The 22,309-nt window shown below is 44.5% G+C and overlaps 1 protein-coding gene across 1 annotated transcript in view; it reads left to right on the top strand.

The window, feature by feature from the left end:
• The window catches only part of NPEPPS (aminopeptidase puromycin sensitive), a 32,437-nt gene extending 10,245 nt beyond the window's left edge, over nucleotides 1-22,192 (top strand). Inside the window, exons 4-21 of the mRNA XM_017740539.1 lie at nucleotides 1,728-1,835; nucleotides 4,095-4,295; nucleotides 6,055-6,151; nucleotides 6,274-6,307; nucleotides 7,648-7,762; nucleotides 8,589-8,753; nucleotides 9,700-9,804; nucleotides 10,100-10,160; nucleotides 10,917-11,026; nucleotides 11,521-11,584; nucleotides 12,565-12,704; nucleotides 13,812-13,946; nucleotides 17,168-17,387; nucleotides 18,153-18,295; nucleotides 18,699-18,755; nucleotides 19,131-19,238; nucleotides 21,249-21,404; nucleotides 21,505-22,192. Coding sequence (XP_017596028.1) covers nucleotides 1,728-1,835; nucleotides 4,095-4,295; nucleotides 6,055-6,151; nucleotides 6,274-6,307; nucleotides 7,648-7,762; nucleotides 8,589-8,753; nucleotides 9,700-9,804; nucleotides 10,100-10,160; nucleotides 10,917-11,026; nucleotides 11,521-11,584; nucleotides 12,565-12,704; nucleotides 13,812-13,946; nucleotides 17,168-17,387; nucleotides 18,153-18,295; nucleotides 18,699-18,755; nucleotides 19,131-19,238; nucleotides 21,249-21,404; nucleotides 21,505-21,570 — 2,085 coding nt within the window. The 3' untranslated portion in view covers nucleotides 21,571-22,192. The remainder of the gene's footprint in view (nucleotides 1-1,727; nucleotides 1,836-4,094; nucleotides 4,296-6,054; nucleotides 6,152-6,273; nucleotides 6,308-7,647; nucleotides 7,763-8,588; nucleotides 8,754-9,699; nucleotides 9,805-10,099; nucleotides 10,161-10,916; nucleotides 11,027-11,520; nucleotides 11,585-12,564; nucleotides 12,705-13,811; nucleotides 13,947-17,167; nucleotides 17,388-18,152; nucleotides 18,296-18,698; nucleotides 18,756-19,130; nucleotides 19,239-21,248; nucleotides 21,405-21,504) is intronic.
• Nucleotides 22,193-22,309: the final 117 nt, after the last annotated feature.

The raw sequence follows: 22,309 nt of genomic DNA, 5'->3' as shown, positions 1-22,309 counted from the left end.
GGGTTTTTTTCCCTTGTTTTTTGGGGTTTTTTCCCTTGTTTTTGGGAGGTTTTTCCTTGGTTTTGGGGATTTTTTTTCTTGTTTTTTGGGTTTGTTTTTCCTTGTTTTTTGGGGTTTTTTTCCTTGTTTTCTGGGTTTTTTTCCCTTGTTTTTTGGGGTTTTTTCCCTTGTTTTTGGGAGGTTTTTCCTTGGTTTTGGGGATTTTTTTTCTTGTTTTTTGGGTTTTTTTTTCCTTGTTTTTGGGGTTTTTTCCCCTTGTTTTTGGGGTTTTTTTCCCCTTGTTTTTGGGGGTTTTTTCCCCTTGTTTTTGGGGTTTTTTCCCCATTGTTTTTGGGGTTTTTTTTCCCCTTGTTTTTGGGGTTTTTTTCCCCTTGTTTTTGGGAGTTTTTTCCCCTTGTTTTTGGGGTTTTTTTTCCCCTTGTTTTTGGGTTTTTTCCTTGGTTTTTGGGGTTTTTTCCTTGGTTTTTGGGGTTTATTCCTTGGTTTTTGGGGTTTATTCCTTGGGTTTTGGGGGGTTTATTCCTGGTTTTTGGGGTTTTTTCCTTGGTTTTTGGTGTCTATTCCTTATTTTTTGGTTTTTTTCCCTTAGTTTTTGGTGTTTATTCCTTGGTTTTGGGCTTTTTTTTCCCCCTTGTTTTTTGGGGTTTTTCCTTGGTTTTGGAGTTTTTCTTGGTTTTGGGGTTTTTTTTCCTTGTTTTTTTTCCCTTGTGGGGTTTTTTTTTGTTTTTTCCCTTGTTTCTTGGGGGTTTTATTCCTTGGATTTGGTTTTCTTCCTTGGGTTTGGAGTTTTTTTTCCTTGGGTTTGGGTTTTTTACCCAATTTCTGGTGTTTTCCTTGGTTTTGGTGTTTTTTCCTTGTTTTTTGGAGGTTCTTCCTTGTTTCTGGGGTTTTATTCCTTGTTTTTTGGGGCGGGGCTTTCTTGTTTTTTGGGGGTTTCTCCTTGGTTTTTGGGTTTTATTCCTTGTTTGGGGAGGGGGAAGATTTCTTGGTTTTGGAGGGTTTTTCCTTGTTTTTTTTGGGTTTCATTCCTCATTTTTTCCCTTTTTTTCCTCATTTCCTTATTGCCCTTTACCTCCCAGCTCCAAGGTCAGTAAACCCTGGACCTGGCAACTTCCTCACGCTGCTGTGGCCTTCATCCTCTTCCCTACAGCAGCTGAAATATCCAAGAACACCTTTTTATTTAAACACCTCTGGAAATCTCCCTTTATAAAGTGCATTCACTGCCCATTCAGTGGGGACCCTGGGCCTTTCTCTCAGCCTTTAAGGCCATCCCAGTGCCAGCCAGATCCCGGCCCCGTTCCGTAAACCCCGCCCAGAACCGGGGCATTTCTCGCTGCCTTCTCATTCCGTAGCTTCCCTAAACCCCGGGGCTCTCCCCCCAGCACAAACTGAGCAGTTTTTTGGGGTGCTCTCTGCTGCTGGCTGACAAATCTGGGGTGCTGCGTGCACGCCTGGCTGCCCTCGGTGCTTCCACGTGGCCGAGCTTCGCTCCTGTCGCGACTCTGCTAAATTTGGGCAATTCCAGCCGAGCGCTGAGGCCTTTTCAGCTGCTTTTTTTCCTTAAATTAGGAGTGAAATAAGAGTAAAAAGCTCTAATGCAGAGGTCAGGAGTGTCAGCGAGGAGGCTGAAGCACGACTCACCCGTTTCTTGCTGTAAATAAGCTGAATTTCTGTGTTTGCTCGCCACAACCTCCTGTGATTTATTTATTTAATGCTCTTTATTTCAGGCTACTGATGCTCGCAGAGCTTTCCCTTGCTGGGATGAGCCTGCTATTAAAGCAACATTTGATATTTCTTTGGTGGTTCCCAAAGACAGAGTAGCTTTGTCAAATATGGTAAGTCCTTTATGTGCCAATAAATGTTTTAATTAAAGCATTGATAATTAATGATGTGCCTTGATGCCAGAGCTGGGAATACAATCTGCAATAAAAACACAAAATTTGATGTCAGGTGCCAGCACAAAACCTGAACAGGTTCGACAAACCTGGTGGTTTTAAATAAATAAAATAATCATTAATCTTGGCTTATGTGCTGCTTGATTAAGAGGGAAAAAGTCCTTTGTGAGTTTTCCTCTCTGGGTTTCTGTCCAGACCTGGGATAAAATGTGGCAGCAGAGGTGCCTCTGTCACAAATAAACACAAATGAGCATTTTTAGTTTGCTGCCTGTGGGTGCTTTTAGGTGATTTCTTGCTGGCAAAGAGTCAGTTTAAAAATAGGCTTTATTTATTTATAAATAAATAAAGTCTGGCCTGGCCCTGACCCACGAGGTTTTTGTGTCAGGGTTTGAGGCGGTGCCTTGCTGGGATGGGATTGATGCTCTTTAGTTCCTAATGGGATATAACTTAAATATCATAAAAATATTCCCATAAAAACACGCCTCCAGCTGGGATGGGCCACTTGAGCCACGAGGGGAACTGCTTAAAAACCCTAAAGAACCTTAAAAATCCCTTTCATTTTGACCACAAGGAGGGAATAGTTACTCCAGCTCCTGCTTTGGAGCAGGCACGATCTTCCTGAGGGGTTTTATCCCAAATCCTTCCAGTCCTGGAGCTGAAAAGTTGCTCGGAGCAGTAACTTGTGAGTTATTTTGGGTAAATCAGGAGCAACTGCCTGAATGGTTTGAGATTTAACTCATTTTAGTGGGGATAAAAGCATCTGTGAGGCAGCAGGAGTGAAATCCATGGAGAAATTCTATTTAGTGCTAAAAACCTGGATTTTCAGAGCTTCTGGTAACAAAGAATTTCAGCTTTCTCTGGGAATTAGACCTGACCTTGCTTTTCCCAAAGGAAAAAGGTGCTTGAATCCAAATATTCCACAGGCTCTGGAGTTTCTTGTGTTGTAGGAAATCAACTTTTGGGCAGAAAATTCAGGATTTTGGAGCCGTAAAGCTGCTCTGGCCTGGCTTTTGGGGCTGTCCAAATCAGGACTTTCCCTCCCACTTTGGCTAATTGGAAGTTTTGATTTGAAATTGAGATTTGAAGTTCTCCCGGAATTCTGATCGGAAGTTTGGATGTGGAATTCTGTGAGGCAGCAGGAGTGAAATCCATGAAGAAATTCCTTGTCGTGATAAAAACCTGAATTTTCAGAGCTTCTGCTGGAAACAAACGGCTTCAGGTTTTTTTGGGATTTAGACCTGAGCTTCCTCTTCCCAAATCCCTGCAAAGAGATGCTTGAATCCAAATACCCCACGGTTTCTGAAGTTCTCTGTGTTGTACAAACCAGCATTTGGGTGAGAAAATTCATGTTTTGGAGCCCCAAAGCTGCTGTGGGGCAGCAGGAGCGAAATCCAGAAAGAAATTCCATTTAGTGCTAAAAACCTGGAATTTCCAAGTTTCTGGGGGGAACAAACGCCTTCACCTTTCTCTGGGAATTACACCTGGATGCTGCTGCTTCAATCCAAGCATTCCCCAGCCTCCAAAGTTCCTTTTGTTGTAAGCAACCAACACTTGGGCAAAAAAAAAAAAACCCAAACCCCCCTCATCTTTTGGCTCCTCAGAGCTGGCTCGATATTTCAACCCCTGTGGGAGACAGAGGAGAAGAAACTCCTGCAATTAAAGGAGGCTTTGATTTCCAACCCTGGAAGAGACTAGGTCTGGCTTAAGTGACAGAGATTTATGGACTTTAAGCAAAAGGATTACAAACTTGTATTCCTATAAGTAAAATTGTACACTGGGTGTTCTGGTGGAGGGTTTTAAACTAGAATAGTGTGATTTTACATAGTTGAAGTTAAGGATGTAGATGGTGTAAGAGAGACATCTGTGTGTAGGTGACATGAGAAGTTTTGGTCAAGACACGGCTGCATTGCAGTGAGAAGTGCCACAGGTGATAGGTCATAAATCTAAAATAAAGTGTCATTTTAAATGCCTGTTGGATTAGAAAGTTATAAATTACGATGTAACCCTTAATCTTGTGACTATTCCCCATTACCCAGAAGTGGTGTAAAATCTCACACCTCGCCTGATGCATTTCCTTCAAACAACAACAAATTCATGGCACTACACACTCCCATCCCTGGAAATTCTTTTCCTCCAACACATGAAAAGCGACAAACCCCAAAATCCCCCCCTTTTCTTTTTCCCCCCTAAATCCCACAGAACGTGGTGGACAGGAAGCCGTACCCGGACGACGAGAGCCTGGTGGAGGTGAAGTTCGCGCGGACGCCGGTGATGTCCACGTACCTGGTGGCCTTCGTGGTGGGCGAGTACGACTTCGTGGAGGCGCGGTCGCAGGACGGGGTCCTGGTGCGCGTCTACACCCCCGTGGGCAAGGCCGAGCAAGGGAAGTTTGCCCTGGAGGTAAAGCAGCCCAAAGCCACGGGCTTCTGTTCCTGGGGGGGTTTGTTCTGGGTTTCGGGGGGTTTTGTTCATTGGGTTTGGGGTTCTGTGATTGGGTTTTGTTGTTTGGGTTTGGGGTTCTGCGATTGGGTTTTGTTCATTGGGTTTGGGGTTCTGTGATTGGGTTTTGTTCATTGGTTTGGGGTTCTGTGATTGGGTTTTGTTCCTTGGTTTTGGGTTCTATTCCTGGGTTTTGTTCTTTGGGTTTGGGGTTCTGTTCCTGGGGTTTGTTCCTTGGTTTTGGGTTTTATTCCTTGGTTTTGGGGTTCTATTCCTGGCTTTTGTTCCTTGGTTTTTGGGTTCTGTTCCTGGGTTTTGTTCTTTGGGTTTTGGGTTCTGTGACTGGCTTTTATTCATTGGTTTTTGGGTTCTGTTCCTGGGTTTTGTTCCTTGGTTTCTGGGTTCTATTCCCAGTTTTCTGGGTTTTTTTCCTTGTGTTTGGGTTCTATTCCTGGGTTTTGTTCCTTGGTTTTTGGGTTCTATTCCTGGGTTTTGTTCCTTGGTTTTGGGTTCTATTCCTGGGTTTTGTTCTTTGGGTTTGGGGTTCTATTCCTGGGTTTTGTTCCTTGGGTTTGGGGTTCTTTTCCTGGGTTTTGTTCCTTGGGTTTGGGGTTCTGTGATTGGGTTTTGTTCATTGGGTTTGGGGTTCTGTGATTGGGTTTTGTTCATTGGTTTGGGGTTCTGTGACTGGGTTTTGTTCCTTGGTTTTGGGTTCTGTTCCTGGGGTTTGTTCCTTGGGTTTTGGGTTCTGTTCCTGGCTTTTGTTCCTTGGTTTTGGGGTTCTATTCCTGGGTTTTGTTCCTTGGTTTTTGGGTTCTGTTCCTGGGTTTTGGTTTTTTTCTTTTTTCTCCTTGGTTATGTTTGAGACTTTTTCATTGTTTTTTGGATTTTTTTCCCCTTTTTGGGTTTTTTGGTGACATTTTTCTGGGGTTTTTTCCCCCTGTTGTTTGTTTTCCCTTGTTTTGTTTTTTCCCTTGTTTTTTGGGCTTTTTTCCTTGTTTTAGGGTTTTTTTCCCTTGTTTTTTGGGCTTTTTTCCTTGTCTTGTGGTTTCTTCCTTGTTTTTGTGGTTTCTTCCTCGTTTTTTGGGTTTTTTTTCTTTTGTTTAGGGCAGGTTTTTTCCTTGTTTTTTGGGTTTTTCCTTTTTGGATTCTTTTCCTCGTTTTTTGGGGGGTTTTTTTCCTTGATTTAGTCAGAGAGGCTGAGCTCGATATGAAAGGGGATTTCAGCTGCAGATACAGCAATGTCTGCAGTGACCAAAACAATTAACCCTGATTGGAAATGCTGATGTGAAGCTCTCCTGCAGTTCTGATTTCCTCATTCTCTGAAGTTCTCATTTGAGCTTTTGAGTTGAAGTTCGAGTTTGGATTCCAAATCCTGAGTTGAACTTGTGATTGGAAGTTCTCATTTCAAGTTTTGATTTGAAAAAATCCAATCTTGATTCAAAATTCAGAGTTCAGAGTTCTGATTTCTGCTGAAATTCCCCTTCAGCTTGAGCCCAACGAGGATGAGAAGCAGTGGGAGCAGGCAGGGATGGGATCCTTCCCAACCATTGTGCTCTGCGAGCTGGGAGTGGGGCTTCTGGGAGAAACCTTTCTTCATTTCAGCCAGAATTTCTTCATTTCAGCCAGAATTTCTTCATTTCAGCCAGAATTTCTTCATTTCAGCCAAGTTTTGCCCAGTTCTGAGTTAACAGAACGTTTCTCCTCTCGTTCCTTACAGGTTGCTGCTAAAACTCTGCCTTTTTATAAGGACTACTTCAATGTTCCTTACCCTCTTCCTAAAATTGATCTCATAGCTATTGCAGACTTTGCTGCTGGTAAAGTAACTCACTTTATTGATGAAATTGTATTTTATTTGAATTTTTAAAATTATAAAAAAAATACCTTTAGGAAGAGGTGTGCATCAATATCAATAAACCTTTGTATTTATTTTATAAAGGTGCCATGGAGAACTGGGGCCTTGTTACTTATAGGTATGCTGTTAAAATCCTGTCTTTCCCCTCTTTGTTCACTAATTCTTGGAATTCATTGGATTAGTTTGAGGCAGCTCTAATTGCTGGGTGTCATCCCAAATCAGACAGAACCAATCCTTGTAATTTTTAGTTTGGTTTGGATGCTTTTGGTGGTGTTGTTACAGCTCAGGAAGGCACAAATCAGCCCCTGGGCCCAGGGTGTGAGGGTTTTAAAGTTGGCAAAACTTCCTTGGCCCCTTTTTTTCCCCCCACCATCCCCCATAAAATTTCCTGACACAGCTGGGAGAGGTTCTGATTTCACCTCGTAGGTGAATTTAGCAGTTACAGAGTAACGGTGTGGAGACGAGGAAATCAAAAATATTAACTTGCTTTCCTTTTCAGTTGGATTTTTTTTTTTTCCCCCTCTTCTGATCAAGCTTTGCACTTTTGCTTGATGTTAATACATTTTCTGTGCTGGTGGTCAGGAGGATTTCCCTGCCTTTTGAACAACTTGTAAGCTTTGGGCTTTAAATCCTGAAATAATTGGAATTTCTTCTGCTCAGCTTTGAATTTGGCCTTAAAAAATCGAAACAAATTCTTCCCAGGTTTCAAATTTTTCCCTGCTTGTTACAGTTCTGATGAAATCTGATATTTTACTCCTTTTGGGGAAAAAAAAAATATATATTAATCCTGGATGAGGAGAATTTTTGGAATGGAGCTGTGAATTTTTGCCCCTTTTTGCTGAGTTTGCTCTGCTCCTTTAGGGGACAGGAGCTCGTGGCCTGCAGGCACCATCCTTGGGAGAGGTTTTTCCCTGGAATTGCAGCATTCCAGAGGTTCCTGGCAGCCCCTCCCTGCCCTGCTCGTAGTGGGAGGTGCCCCAGTGGAGAAATGGATGTTAACACCTCCTGGAAGGAGCCAGGATTCCTTTGGGAATGTGGGATGAGCGCCCATCCCGGAGCGCAGAGGGACTCGAGGTTCCCAGAATTTATGCAGGGGGAGCATTTTAATAAATAAAAGATCAATTTTCCTCCTCCTGCCTGGGTTTTTTTTTTGGTCTTTTTACACTTCTTGCATGCCAGAAAGGAATTCCTGCTCCAAAGCTTTCCAGCATTTCACCCCGGGAATTTCACCAGCACTGAATTTCACACTCTTGGCTTGGTTTTTTTGGGGGGGGGGTTGGGGTGGTTTTTTTTTTTTTGGGGGGGGGGTTGGGTTGGTTTTTTTTTTTCTGGGGGGAGGTGGTGTTGTTTTTCCTCACTTTTTAGCTTGCTTAGGTAATTTCACCTCCTTTGGGTTGTGGTTTTGATTCCCCTGGGGATGTCCCACCTTGCTGAGTTCTGGCTCTCTCTCCAACACAGGGAGACCGCGTTGCTCATCGACCCCAAAAATTCCTGCTCCTCGTCCCGTCAGTGGGTGGCTCTGGTGGTGGGACACGAACTGGCTCACCAGTGGTTTGGAAACCTCGTCACCATGGTACCCAACCCTTTCCAAATCCCATTCTTTTTATTTCAATCTGCTTCACACCCTGCCCAAAATGCGTGTTTGGGTGCCCCTGCATAGCAGCACGCTGTGTTAGAATAATTCGTGTTTAAATGGTGTTTCATTAGCAATTTCTTCTTTAGCAGTGCTTTTTCTTCATCAATGTTTTCTATATGAAGCTGTTTGGAGTGGTTTGAAGGAGGTCCTAGCTAGAAATTAACAATAATTATTAAAAATCCAGTGTGTTCCTGCAAATCCTTCCAGTCCTGGAGCTGAAAAGTTGCTCGGAGTGAGTTATTTTGGGTAAATCAGGAGCAACTGCCTGAATGGTTTGAGATTTAACTCATTTTAGTGGGGATAAAAGCATCTGTGAGGCAGCAGGAGTGAAATCCATGGAGAAATTCTATTTAGTGCTAAAAACCTGGATTTTCAGAGCTTCTGGTAACAAAGAATTTCAGCTTTCTCTGGGAATTAGACCTGACCTTGCTTTTCCCAAAGGAAAAAGGTGCTTGAATCCAAATATTCCACAGGCTCTGGAGTTTCTTGTGTTGTAAAAACCAGGATTGGGTGAGACAATTCAGCTTTTTGGAGCCCCAAAACTACCTTGGCCTTGCTTTTGCACTGTTTAAACTGGGAGTGAGCGCAGAAAAACAAAATCAAATACTCATTTTAACCCAAACGATCACATTTGTATCATTATACCAAAACAATTACAATAAACATTATTCTGACCTGCACCAAAAGAAGCTTCAAACTCACCCCTGACTGGAGAAATCCCTCGGAATTTTGTCCTTTATCCCTCTTTTTCCCATCCCTGCAGGAATGGTGGACCCACCTGTGGCTGAACGAGGGCTTCGCCTCGTGGATCGAGTACCTGTGCGTGGATCACTGCTTCCCCGAGTACGACATCTGGACCCAGTTCGTGTCTGCTGACTACACACGAGCCCAGGAGCTCGATGCCTTAGACAACAGCCACCCCATCGAGGTGAATCCTGCTTTTCCACCCTTTTTTCCCCCCTTTTTTGGAAGCTTTTCCCTGTAATTTACAAAGGGAATTTCGCGGTTGCTGCTCAACCGGAGTCGCGGTTGAGCTCTGTGGGTTCTGCTCTCCCTGAGGGGCTGTGCCCCCCCCTCAAAAACTCCCTTGCCAAACCAGCCCTGACCCAGCCATATCCGAGGAACTTTCGTTGTCTGGGGCAGAGATTCCACTCAGGCAATCTCGTGTGTGCTGACTACACACGAGCCCAGGAGCTCGATGCCTTAGACAACAGCCACCCCATCGAGGTGAATCCTGCTTTTCCACCCTTTTTTTCCCCCTTTTCTGGAAGCTTTTCCCTGTAATTTACAAAGGGAATTTTGTGGTTGCTGCTGACCGGAGTCGCGGAATCCGGAGTCGCGGTTGAGCTCTGTGGGTTCTGCTCTCCCTGAGGGGCTGTGCCCCCCCCTCAAAAACTCCCTTGGAATGCATAGAGATCTAATTCCTGGAGATTCCAATGTTTTAAGGAATGTTTGGTGGAATAAATTTTGGGAAATGACCTTGTCCACCGGGTCTTTTTAGAGTGATTTACTCCCTGAGCGTGTCTTGCTCGCTGTCCCTGGATTAAACAATTCCTGCTTTTTGTTTCACTGCTTTTGGGAACCAAAGGATTGAAGGAAGAACCCCAAAGATTGAAGGAAGAACCCCAAATCTGTTTGATCCAGCACCCAAACATAACTTAAACCATGCTTAACTTCCAAACCAGCCCTGACCCAGCCATATCCGAGGAATTTTCTTTGTCTGGGGGCAGAGATTCCACTCAGGCAATCCAGAGGTGGATTCTTGGAGAGAAAGAATCCTTCAGATTTTCAACTCTAAGATGCTGCCACAAGCAAAATCCAATCTTTTGGCAGCCTAAATCCTTCTCACTGGGGTTTTTTTTTGTTTCCCATAGGTCAGTGTGGGCCATCCCTCCGAGGTGGATGAAATATTCGATGCCATTTCCTACAGCAAGGGAGCCTCTGTGATCCGGATGCTGCACGACTACATTGGGGATGAGGTAAAGGGATGGGGCTGGAAAAGCCAGCTGGGGATTTTTAGGGCATTTTTTTATAGCTAAAATTACTGGGATTTAAAAAAAAAAAAAAAAAAAAGAAGTGGGATTAAAAAAAGTTTTTTCAGCGTTTTGAAAATGTCTCCACTTCGAGCTCTGAACTTACCTGGGAAAAACAAGATAGTGGGAAATATGGATGGAATTACTGATTTTAAAGATTCCTTGCCTGTTTCCTGGGGATAAATGCAGAGCAGAGAGAGGATAGGAAAGCCCTCTGACATCTCCACTTGTGTGTTCCCAGGATTTCCGGAAAGGAATGAACCTGTACCTGACCAAGTTCCAGCAGAGGAATGCTGCCACAGGTGACTGGGTCACTGGCATGGGCACAGAAGTCATTTCTGCACTCAGAACTGTTGGTGTCCCACCTGAGATAGCTGAAATGCCAGGAAATAATTGAAATTCCAGGAAATTTCTGCCTTCTTCCCAGTTTCGTGCCCTGCACAGCCAGGATTCAGCATCCTTGGGGGGTTTTGTGTCCCAGGAGTGTGTGGCTGTGGGGATCTGGTAGGGCTGAGTTATCACTGACCACATCTATAATTTAGAAATATTTGCTTTGCCAAGAGAGCCTTTTGCAGTATTGATCCTGTGATTAAACAGGTTGAAGTCTGATACTCCACAGCACTTTTTTTTTTTTTAAACCTTTTTAATTTTTTTTTTGTTGTATATCAGGCACAAATGTGGGATTGGGGACATCAAAGCTCAATCAGCCAAATCCTATCTGTGGTGTTTGGTCAGTCATTTTTGACATAATACATAAAAAAACTAAAGGGGAAAGGTTGTCCTCTTTGAATATTTAATGTTAATTTTTATGGGTTTGTAGCACAATGTGTATTGATTGGGGTTTTTTAGTAGTAAAGAAGCTGCTGCTCCCCTCTCTCCTCCCTGAGGAGATTTAAACTATTTCCACTTTTTCTTTTTTTGCCTGTCTGTTAAATTTCAATAAAAACACAAAAGCATTAAAAAGTAGAGGAAGAACCCAACCTCTCCTATGCTGTCCTTAATAAAACCTGACACATCAAGACTCTGCCAGTCCTGAGTCAGATCCTTTTCTCTTGCAGAGGATCTCTGGGAAAGCCTGGAAAAAGCCAGTGGCAAACCCATTGCTGCTGTGATGAACACGTGGACCAAACAAATGGGATTTCCACTCATTTATGTGGAGGCTGAACAGGTAAAAATGGAATTTTGCCTTAACCTCAGGTTAAATTGAACAATATTCCGTGATTTCGAGCATTCCCTTGGATCGGGGGTTGGCTCAGCCTGGGCGCAGCTCTGGTTCTGGAGGGGGGAGGGAGGTGCAAATCCCTGTGGATTCATCCCAGAAACTCCCTGGATCCCTGGATTTGCTGACTTTGCTCGGTGTGGGAAATGTTTGTGGGGGGAGGGAGGTTCCACTCCAATTTTGCTTGTTCCACAAGCTTGCAGGATGAGGGAGGATCACGGGCGGCAAATCCAGGCCATGGGTGTTCAAACAGGGACCGAGGCCTTTGTGCTCTGGGATAATTCCTGCAGCAGGGCCTTTTTCTGAGGGAAAAAATCCAACTTATTCCATGAAACAGAGTGCAGTGACACGCAGAGACTGAAATTAAATGTGCTAATCATCGCCTTTTCTCTTTTTTTTTTTTTTGCTTTCTTTTCTTTTTTTTTAAATTTTTTTCCCCTCAGCAAGAAGATGACAAAGTGTTGAAGTTGGTCCAGAAGAAATTCTGTGCCAGTGGACCATATACTGGTAAGAAGAGAGCTGGGAGCAGGGATGGGGTGGGCACAGAACCTCAGAATATCCCAGTTTTGAAGGGATATTGGGATATTTTTTTGTTGCTTTTCATGCAAAAGCAGCAATTCTGGGAGCTGAAACATTCCCGGGCCTGTGCTCTGCCTGGATCCAGGTGGGAAAACCTGAGGAAATCCAAGGTTTCCACATCCTGGCGTGGAAAACAGCATTTCTTGGCTCCAGAATTCCTTCAGAAATGTCCATTTTAGGGCCCTCTGAAGAGCTGGGGAGCAGCTGGTTTGTGGTGAGGCTAAAATAAATGAAATAAAAACACCTCAGGTGGGAGCCACCTCTGATTCCAGCACTGATTCCACTCACCTTCCGTGTTTATCTAAATTAAAATGTTTGGCTTGGAGAGTGATTTAAAAATTTTGGGGGTTTAAACTCTAAAACTGACAATTTCCCTCAGGGTTTAAGCTCTAAAACTGACAATTTCCCTCAGAGTTTTACCTCTAAAACTGCAGTTTTCCCTCAGATTTTTACCTCTAAAACTGCAGTTTTCCCTCAGTTTCAAATCTAAAACTGACATTTTCCGTCAGATTAAAACTGCCATTTTCCTTCAAATTTTAAGGATGATTTGAAGAATTTTGGGGTTTTAACTCTAAAACTGTCATTTCCCTTCAGATTTTTACCTCTAAAACTGCAGTTTTCCCTCAGAGTTTCAAATCTAAAACTGACATTTTCCTTCAGATTAAAACTGTCATTTTCCCTCAAATTTTAAGGATGAATAAAGATTTTTGGGGTTTTAACTCTAAAACTGTCATTTCCCTTCAGATTTTTACCTCTAAAACTCACATTTCCCTGCAGAAAATGCCTTTTTTTTTAAATTTTTTTCCCCAGTTTCATTTTCAACGCCCAACCTGCATTTTGAGCACATCTCTCTCGGTGTTTTCCACACACTTTTTCCCCCTGATTCCTTGTTTTTCCCTCTTTTCCAGGGGAGGATTTCCCCATGTGGATGGTGCCCATCAGTATTTGCACGAGTGAGGACCCCAGCTGTGCCAAAATGCAGATTTTGATGGACAAAGCCGAGCTCACCGTGGTGTTGAAGGACACCAAACCTGAGCAGTGGGTTAAGGTAAGTCCTGAAAATTTCATTTTCCTCTTCCCTTTTTTATTTCCTTTTCTCCTTGGAATTCTGGGTTTCCTCTGAACGGGTTTTGGCTCCTGCTCTTCCCCTTTCCATCCCGTTTTCCTGCAGTGTCAATCGGAATTTTTTGGGAATTCAAGCCTGGAAAAAAAATTGAAATTAAAGGCAGGATTTGAGTTGAGATGTAGTGGCTTTTTTAGTCATTGTTATCGTTATTATTGTCAATATTGTTATCATGGTTATTGCTATTATTTTATTTCATATCATTATCATTATTATAATTATTACATACTTCGTAATATCATATTATTATTTTATATAATTATAATTATTATCATTGTTACATATTTAATAGTATTTCATTATTTTATATCATTCATTGCATATTTTTATAATGTTATATTATTACTTTATGTATTACATATATTATATATTATCTCATAATATTTATATTCAAATTCTTATATATATGTTGGTATATGTCAATAGTTACATTATTTTTATTTTATCTAAATAAATACTACATATTTATATGTTGTATATTTATAAGATATGTTAATATATAATTTAATGTATGGTTTTTCTATATATAGTTTTTCTACATATGGTTTTCATATGTAAAATACATATAGAGAGATATATTTTAGATAAATAACTAAATACAAATACATATGTTAGATAAAGATGTATAAATATAAAGGTATATTTCAGATAAATATGAAGATGTATTTTAGATAAATATGTATAAATATAAAGATATCTCCTAGATAAATATGTATAAAAACAAAGATATATTTTAGGTAAATATGCATAAATATAAATATATATTTTAGATAAACATGAAGATGTATTTGATCTAAATATGTATAAAAACAAATACATATTTTAGATAAATTTGTATAAATACAAAGACATATTTTAGGTATATTTATTTAAATATACACATACTTTACATTTTATTTAAATACATAACTATAAAATAAATTCCATTTAAATACACATCAATACAGAACATATTTTAGATAAAAATACATACAAAACCTTAGATTCTTTGCTCCTAACTTAAAATTTCCTGCTGGTTTTGGTGCCTGGCAGCTGAACCTGGGCACGGTGGGGTTTTACCGCACCCAGTACAGCCCGGCCATGCTCGAGAGCCTCATCCCGGCCATCAAGGACCTGTCCCTGCCCCCCGTGGACAGGCTGGGGCTGCAGAACGACCTCTTCTCCCTGGTGAGCCCTGGGACTGGGGCAGAATCCTTTGGGATCGGGCCAGGGCACAAACCCACAAACCCCAGGTGCCTCTGGGGACTCTGAACACTTGGGACTGGGGCAAAATCCTTTGGGATCAGGGCAGGGCACAAACCCACAAACCCCCCGGGCACCTCTGGGGGCTCTGAGCACCTGGGATTGGGGCAAAATCCTTTGGGATCAGGGCACAAACCCCGGGCACCTCTGGGGGCTCTGAGCACCTGGGACTGGGGCAAAATCCTTTGAGATCAGGGCAGGGCACAAACCCACAAACCCCGGGCACCTCTGGGGGCTCTGAGCACCTGGGGTTGGGGCAAAATCCTTTGGGATCAGGGCAGGGCGCAAACCCAAAAACCCCCTGGGCACTCTGGGGGCTCTGAGCGCCAGGGACTGGGGCAAAATCCTTTGGGATCAGGGCACAAACCCCTGGGCACCTCTGGGGGCTCTGAGCACTCGGGATTGGGGCAAAATCCTGTGGGATCGGGGTACAAACCCCAGGCACCTCTGGGGACTCTGAGCACTCGGGATTGGGGCAAAATCCTGTGGGATCGGGGTACAAACCCCAGGCACCTCTGGGGACTCTGAGCACTCGGGATTGGGGCAAAATCCTGTGGGATCGGGGTACAAACCCCAGGCACCTCTGGGGACTCTGAGCACTCGGGATTGGGGCAAAATCCTGTGGGATCGGGGTACAAACCCCAGGCACCTCTGGGGACTCTGAGCACTCGGGATTGGGGCAAAATCCTGTGGGATCGGGGTACAAACCCCAGGCACCTCTGGGGACTCTGAGCACTCGGGATTGGGGCAAAATCCTGTGGGATCGGGGTACAAACCCCAGGCACCTCTGGGGACTCTGAGCACTCGGGATTGGGGCAAAATCCTGTGGGATCGGGGTACAAACCCCAGGCACCTCTGGGGACTCTGAGCACTCGGGATTGGGGCAAAATCCTGTGGGATCGGGGTACAAACCCCAGGCACCTCTGGGGACTCTGAGCACCTGGGATTGGGGCAAAATCCTTTGGGATCGGGGTACAAACCCCAGGCACCTCTGGGGACTCTGAGCACCTGGGATTGGGGCAAAATCCTTTGGGATCAGGACAGGGTACAAATCCACAAACCCCCCGGGTGCCTCTGGGGACTCTGAACACCTGGGATTGGGGCAAAATCCTTTGGGATCAGGGTACGAACCCCAGGCACCTCTGGGGACTCTTGAGCACCTGGGATTGGGGCAAAATCCTTTGGGATCGGGGCAGGGCACAAACCCACAAACCCCCCGGGCACCTCTGGGGGCTCTGAGCACCCAGGATTGGGGTTGGATTTGGGTTTTGGGGGACAAAATGCTTTGGGGACAAGTCCTTTGGGATCAGGGTACAAACCCCGGGCACCTTTGGGGACTCTGAGCACCTGGGATTGGGGCAAAATCCTTTGGGATCGGGGTACAAACCCCAGGCACCTCTGGGGACTCTGAGCACCTGGGATTGGGGCAAAATCCTTTGGGATCAGGACAGGGTACAAATCCACAAACCCCTGGGCACCTCTGGGGACTCTGAGCACCCGGGATTGGGGCAAAATCCTTTGGGAACAGGGCACAAACCCTGGGCACCTCCGGGGGCTCTGAGCACCAGGGATTGGCACAAAATCCTTTGGGATCGGGGCAGGGCACAAACCCACAAACCCCCCGGGCACCTCTGGGGACTCTGAACACCCGGGATTGGGGCAAAATCCTTTGGGATCAGGGTACGAACCCCAGGCACCTCTGGGGACTCTTGAGCACCTGGGATTGGGGCAAAATCCTTTGGGATCAGGACAGGGTACAAATCCACAAACCCCTGGGCACCTCTGGGGACTCTGAGCACCCGGGATTGGGGCAAAATCCTTTGGGAACAGGGCACAAACCCTGGGCACCTCCGGGGGCTCTGAGCACCAGGGATTGGCACAAAATCCTTTGGGATCAGGACAGGGCACAAACCCCGGGCACCTCCGGGGACTCTGAGCACCCGGGATTGGGGCAAAATCCTTTGGGATCGGGGCAGGGCACAAACCCACAAACCCCCCGGGCACCTCTGGGGGCTCTGAGCACCCAGGATTGGGGTTGGATTTGGGTTTTGGGGGACAAAATGCTTTGGGGACAAATCCTTTGGGATCAGGGTACAAACCCCGGGCACCTTTGGGGACTCTGAGCACCTGGGATTGGGGCAAAATCCTTTGGGATCGGGCCAGGGCACAAACCCAAAAACCCCCTGGGCACCTCTGGGGGCTCTGAGCACCTGGGATTGGGGCAAAATCCTTTGGGATCAGGGCAAAACCCCCGGGCACCTCCGGGGACTCTGAGCACCCGGGATTGGGGCAAAATCCTTTGGGATCGGGGCAGGGCACAAACCCACAAACCCCCCGGGCACCTCTGGGGGCTCTGAGCACCCAGGATTGGGGTTGGATTTGGGTTTTGGGGGACAAAATGCTTTGGGGACAAATCCTTTGGGATCAGGGTACAAACCCCGGGCACCTTTGGGGACTCTGAGCACCTGGGATTGGGGCAAAATCCTTTGGGATCAGGACAGGGCACAAACCCACAAACCCCTGGGCACCTCTGGGGGCTCTGAGCACCAGGGATGGGGGCTGGATTTGGGTTTAGGGACAAAATTGTTTGGGGCCAAAATCCTCCTGCAATTTAGCAGTGAGCCAAAGTGATCTCTCCTAAATCTTTCCAGCTTTTAAGAAAAGTCAGGTTTTTGTGGGTGTAACCTGAGGATAACTCAGGGGGGTTTGCTTTTCCTTGCCAGAATTGCTGCAGTTTTGTGAAGTCACTTAATTTCCTTGTAGGGTGTTTTTTTTCCCAGGTTTTTTTTGGGATGGTTTTTGGGTTTGGGTGGGTGTTTTCTTTTGTTGGGTCTTTTTGGTGGTGGTGGTGATGTTGTGGGGTTTTTTGGTTGGTTTGTTTGTTGGTTTTGGTTTTATGGGGTTTTTTTTGGGGGGGGGGGGGGATGGTTTTTGTGGGGGTTCTTTGGAAAATATTTTGTTTGGGAAATTTTTGTTTGGAAATTGTAGTTTGATCCTTGGGAGCAGAGCTCAGGTGTGGCAACCCCACAACAGAGAAAATCGAATTTATAGCTCAAGGTAAACCAGACAGGGAGGGAATAATCAATAAAATAAACTCAAGAGCTATTAAAAAATGGGATGAATCCCTGTGTTTCCCTCTTCCTCAGGCCCGAGCTGGAATCATCAGCACCGTGGAGGTCCTAAAAGTCATGGAAGCTTTTGTGAACGAGCCCAACTACACCGTGTGGAGCGACCTGAGCTGCAACCTGGGCATCCTGTCCACCCTCCTGTCCCACACGGATTTCTACGAGGACATCCAGGTGTTCGTCAGAGACGTCTTCTCCCCCATCGGGGAGAGGCTGGGATGGGACCCCAAACCTGGAGAGGGTAGGAAAGTTCTGCTGGGAAAGCCTGGGTGGGGGGTTGGGAATCTGGTGTGGCAATAAATCATCAGGGATTTGGGAAAGTGGGGAGAGAAGGGAGGAAAAGGAGGCTGAAAGAGGCATTCAGGAGTATTTTTGTGCTTAAAAGTTCCACTGGGAAATCCAGGTGTGGATTTGGGAATGGTGAGTGTCGATAAATCATCAGGGGTTTGGGGGAAAACTTCTGCTGGGAAACTTTGGCAATCTTGTGTGCCAATGAGCCGCCAAGAATTCGGGAAAGTGGGGAGAGAAGGGAGGAAAATGAGGCTGAAAAAGGCATTCAGGGGTGGTTTTGTACAATCTTCAAACAATCCTCAAAACAGCCAGTTAGGAGTTAATATAGTAAAACTTTTCCCTGCCTTGTCACTGATAAAAATTCCCTGCTGAATTTTCTGTCTGCTGGAGGGCAGGAAAATTCTTGGATTACAAGGCTGGAAATCCATGTGTGTGTGTGTTTGCCTGTCCTGGTCAGTCCAAATGGTTAAAATTACTGATTTAGCTCAGGTTTCAGCCCTGCCTGTTGTGTTTGGGGCTGGAATCCTCTTGTCCTGACCCTCTTGCTATGAAAAAAATTCAATGTATTCCCTAAAAAAAAGAGAGACAAAAGGCCTGGACTCCTTGGATATCCTCAGGGATTGTCACACAGCTGAAATAAAGCTTCGGTGCTGAGCTTTGTCTCCCAAATTAATCCCATTTTTCCATTCCTGTTTTTTTTCCTGCTCCTTCCTAGGCCACCTAGATGCCCTCCTAAGGGGTCTGGTCTTGGGAAAACTGGGAAAAGCCGGGCACAAGGCGACGTTGGAAGAGGCCCGGCGCCGGTTCAAGGACCACGTGGAAGGAAAGCACATCCTGTCAGCTGACCTGAGGAGTCCTGTAGGTCCTGGGAAGGGGTTTTGGGGTCCCCAAAATCTATCCCCACCCCCTTGGCAAGTGTATTCCAAAGGGTAGGGAATGAGGGTGGGAGATGAGCTGGGTTTGGAAATGGTGGGAGATGGGACCGGGTGAGGATGGCGATCCCTCTTTTTGTCATCCCGGTGTTTTTCCACTCTTGGAATTGCCAAAATGACCCTGAAATTGAGGAAAACATAAAGGAGTTGAAGCATCTCTACACTCCAGAGTTAAAACTCCCAGGAGGGAGCAGTGCTGGTGCTTCCAGATATCAGAATTCCGACCCAATTCCGTACAAATTGGTGCATTTCCAAAAAATCTGGTGGGTTTTGTATTTTTTTTTTTTTTTTCTTTTTTTTTTTGGAAGTCATTCCTTGTTTTCTCCTAGGTCTACGTGACTGTGCTGAAGCACGGGGACAGCTCCACTCTGGACACCATGCTGAAGGTGGGTGCTCACTGCCAGCTCCCCAAAATCCCACATTTCCCCCTTCAAATCCCTCCGGGCTGGGATTTATCCCACACCCCAGCCCCGATCCCGGCTCGTGGTGGGAAATTGCCACCTAGTGGAGAATCCCGGCTCTCCCTCGGGAATTTCTGCCTCCTGCAGGCCCCGTCCTGCTTGACCTTTCTATGAACTGGTGAAAATCAGTTTATTCCTGGTGCCGCTCCTTGGGATGAGCCCGCGGTGGGGATTAACGGAGTCACCAGCGAGCCCTGATTGGGTTTGATGAGTAATTAGCAGCTGTGGCATTCACAGAGGGCTCATTAGGTGAGGAGCCAGCCTTCATTAATTGATACCTTCACGTCCTCCCCTGTGCAGCTGCACAAGCAGGCGGACATGCAGGAGGAGAAGAACCGGATCGAGCGCGTCCTCGGAGCCATCTCCCAGCCAGAGCTGATCCAAAAAGTTCTCACCTTTGCACTTTCAGTGAGTTCTGGGGAAAAACTCTGCCTTTTTGTCAGGATATTCGCTCAGGAATAACCCTGTGAGAGCGCTGGGGTTGAGTGGGATGGGCTAAAACTGGAGGAATTCTCTTCGTGGGTCGCTCTTGGAGTTGTGTCTTCGGGTTTTGTTTTGGGGGGGAAATTCCAAATTCAGAAAAATCTGAGTGAGGTGGATCCCAAATGAAGAAAAATCTTAAAATGAGCTGGTTCCGAATTCAGAGAAATCTGAGCGAGTTTGGTCCAGGTTAACAAAAATCTGAGGGAGCTGGATCCAGATTAACAAAAATCTTAGATGAGTTGGTTCCAGATTAAGAAAAATCTGAGAGAATTGGTTCCAAATCAAGAAAAATCTGAGAGAGTTGGTTCAAAATGAACTAAAATCTGAGAGAGTTGGTTCAAAATGAACTAAAATCTGAGAGAGTTGGTTCAAAATGAACTAAAATCTGAGAGAGTTGGTTCAAAATGAACTAAAATCTGAGAGAGTTGGTTCAAAATGAACTAAAATCTGAGAGAGTTGGTTCAAAATGAACTAAAATCTGAGAGAGTTGGTTCCAGAGTAACAAAAATTTGAATGGTCTGGATCCAGATTGAGAAAAATCTTAGATGAGTTGGTTCCAGATTAAGAAAAATCTGAGAGAATTGGTTCCAAATTCAGAAAAATCTGAGAGAATTGGTTCCAAATTCAGAAAAATCTGAGAGAATTGGTTCCAAATTCAGAAAAATCTGAGAGAATTGGTTCCAAATTCAGAAAAATCTGAGAGAATTGGTTCCAAATTCAGAAAAATCTGAGAGAATTGGTTCCAAATTCAGAAAAATCTGAGAGAATTGGTTCCAAATTCAGAAAAATCTGAGAGAATTGGTTCCAAATTCAGAAAAATCTGAGAGAATTGGTTCCAAATTCAGAAAAATCTGAGAGAATTGGTTCCAAATTCAGAAAAATCTGAGAGAATTGGTTCCAAATTCAGAAAAATCTGAGAGAATTGGTTCCAAATTCAGAAAAATCTGAGAGAATTGGTTCCAAATTCAGAAAAATCTGAGAGAATTGGTTCCAAATTCAGAAAAATCTGAGAGAATTGGTTCCAAATTCAGAAAAATCTGAGAGAATTGGTTCCAAATTCAGAAAAATCTGAGAGAATTGGTTCCAAATTCAGAAAAATCTGAGAGAATTGGTTCCAAATTCAGAAAAATCTGAGAGAATTGGTTCCAAATTCAGAAAAATCTGAGAGAATTGGTTCCAAATTCAGAAAAATCTGAGAGAATTGGTTCCAAATTCAGAAAAATCTGAGAGAATTGGTTCCAAATACAGAAAAAAATGTGAGAATTGGTTCCAAATTCAGAAAAATCTGAGAGAATTGGTTCCAAATTCAGAAAAATCTGAGAGAATTGGTTCCAAATTCAGAAAAATCTGAGAGAGTTGGTTCCAAAATTAACCAAAATCTGAGAGAGTTGGTTCAAAATGAACAAAAATCTGAGTTGGTTCCAGAGTAACAAAAATTTGAGTGATCTGCATCTAGATTAAGAAAAATCTTAAATGAGTTGGTTCCAAATTAAGAAAAATCCGAGTGAGGTGGCTCCAAATGAAGAAAAACCTGCTTGGACTGGTTGGAGGCACCTGCTGCAGGGATTTTCTGTATTCCCAGCAGTTATTTCCTGGTGCTGTGGAAGTTCATCCCAAATTTCCTGGCAGTGCTGTGCTTCCAGCACCCATTCCCAGGAAACCAAAACGCACTTTGACCTCTCCATTTTCCGAAGAGCCAAAATGACCTCTCTAAATCTTGCCAGTCTTTAGTAAAATCAGATTTTCATGGGTGTAACCTGAGAATAACTCAGGGGGATTTGCTTTTCCTTCGATCTTTGAGTCGTACATTAAATTTTTGGCGGTGCAAAAAGCGCTTTAACGGACAGATTCGGTGTAGAAATGCCTAAAACCTGCAAGCCAAGGTGCTGGAATTGCTGGGAAAACGTGGAATATTGATGCCTTTTCCCTCCCCAGGAAGAGGTACGTCCCCAGGACACGGTGTCAGTGATTGGAGGAGTGGCTGGAGGCAGCAAGCAGGGCAGGAAAGCTGCTTGGAAATTCGTAAGGGACAACTGGGAGGAGCTTTATAATCGATACCAAGGTGGATTCTTAATATCCAGACTAATAAAGGTACGTGGGGCCCTGGGGGAAGAGCCCTTCCCACACACACCTGGGCAATGGTGGAAATGTTGAATTTCACCTTTCATTTTGGTTTCTTGTTCCCCTTCAGCTCACAGTGGATGGATTTGCAAATGATAAAATGGCTGCAGAAGTGAAGGTAAGAAGCTTTAATTAAAGAATTTGTTAATTTGTCGCTGATAAACTTGGGCTGCTCTGCCTGGAAGAGCCAAATCCCTGTGGATTTTGTTGTTGGGCCCATTCTGTCCCCAGACTGCCCCGCTTTAGGTTGGGTAAAACGTTATTGAAATGCTTTAAATCAGCATTTTTGAAGTAATCTGGAATTTCCAGCGATTTCTGCTTCATTCATTTAAACTTTGGTAAAATCCAGCAGAGTTCAGCAGCAGTTTTGAGCCTCCCCAAAAAAGAAAACTTCAAAATATTCAGAATTATTCCAGCTTCCATCACTGGGAGAGCTCTGACAGTGGGTGTGGACTTTATTATTTATTCTTTCCCCACATTTTTTCCAAAAACATCTTCTTGGAAGAAGAAACTTTAAATTTTGGGCATTAATTATCATTTTCCTGTTAGGAAAACACTCAGAAGGAATTTTTATTCCAAAGGTCAGCTGAGCCCTGAGCTGCCTGTGTCCTTTTTATCACCCAGTGACTTTTCTCAGAAAAGATTTAATGGCAGAAATGATTTCACAGAGAAATGTTGCATTAGAATTAATATTTTGGTTTTGCTTTTGCAAAACACCGAGCGGGAAAACCACCCCAGATTTAAATCCCAGCTCATTCCCAAGAGAATTCCTGAGCTTTTAGTGGGGAATTTCCTATGTCTGAGCCTCTGTGTCACCTTGTAGAGTGGCAGTGACAGCCAAATCCTGGGAAAAGCTGCTTGGAGGGAGGCAGGGA

Source organism: Corvus brachyrhynchos, unplaced genomic scaffold, assembly GCF_000691975.1.
Source record: "Corvus brachyrhynchos isolate BGI_N302 unplaced genomic scaffold, ASM69197v1 scaffold47, whole genome shotgun sequence".
Lineage (NCBI taxonomy): Eukaryota > Metazoa > Chordata > Aves > Passeriformes > Corvidae > Corvus > Corvus brachyrhynchos.
This window is presented reverse-complemented; position numbering and strand designations above follow the sequence as displayed.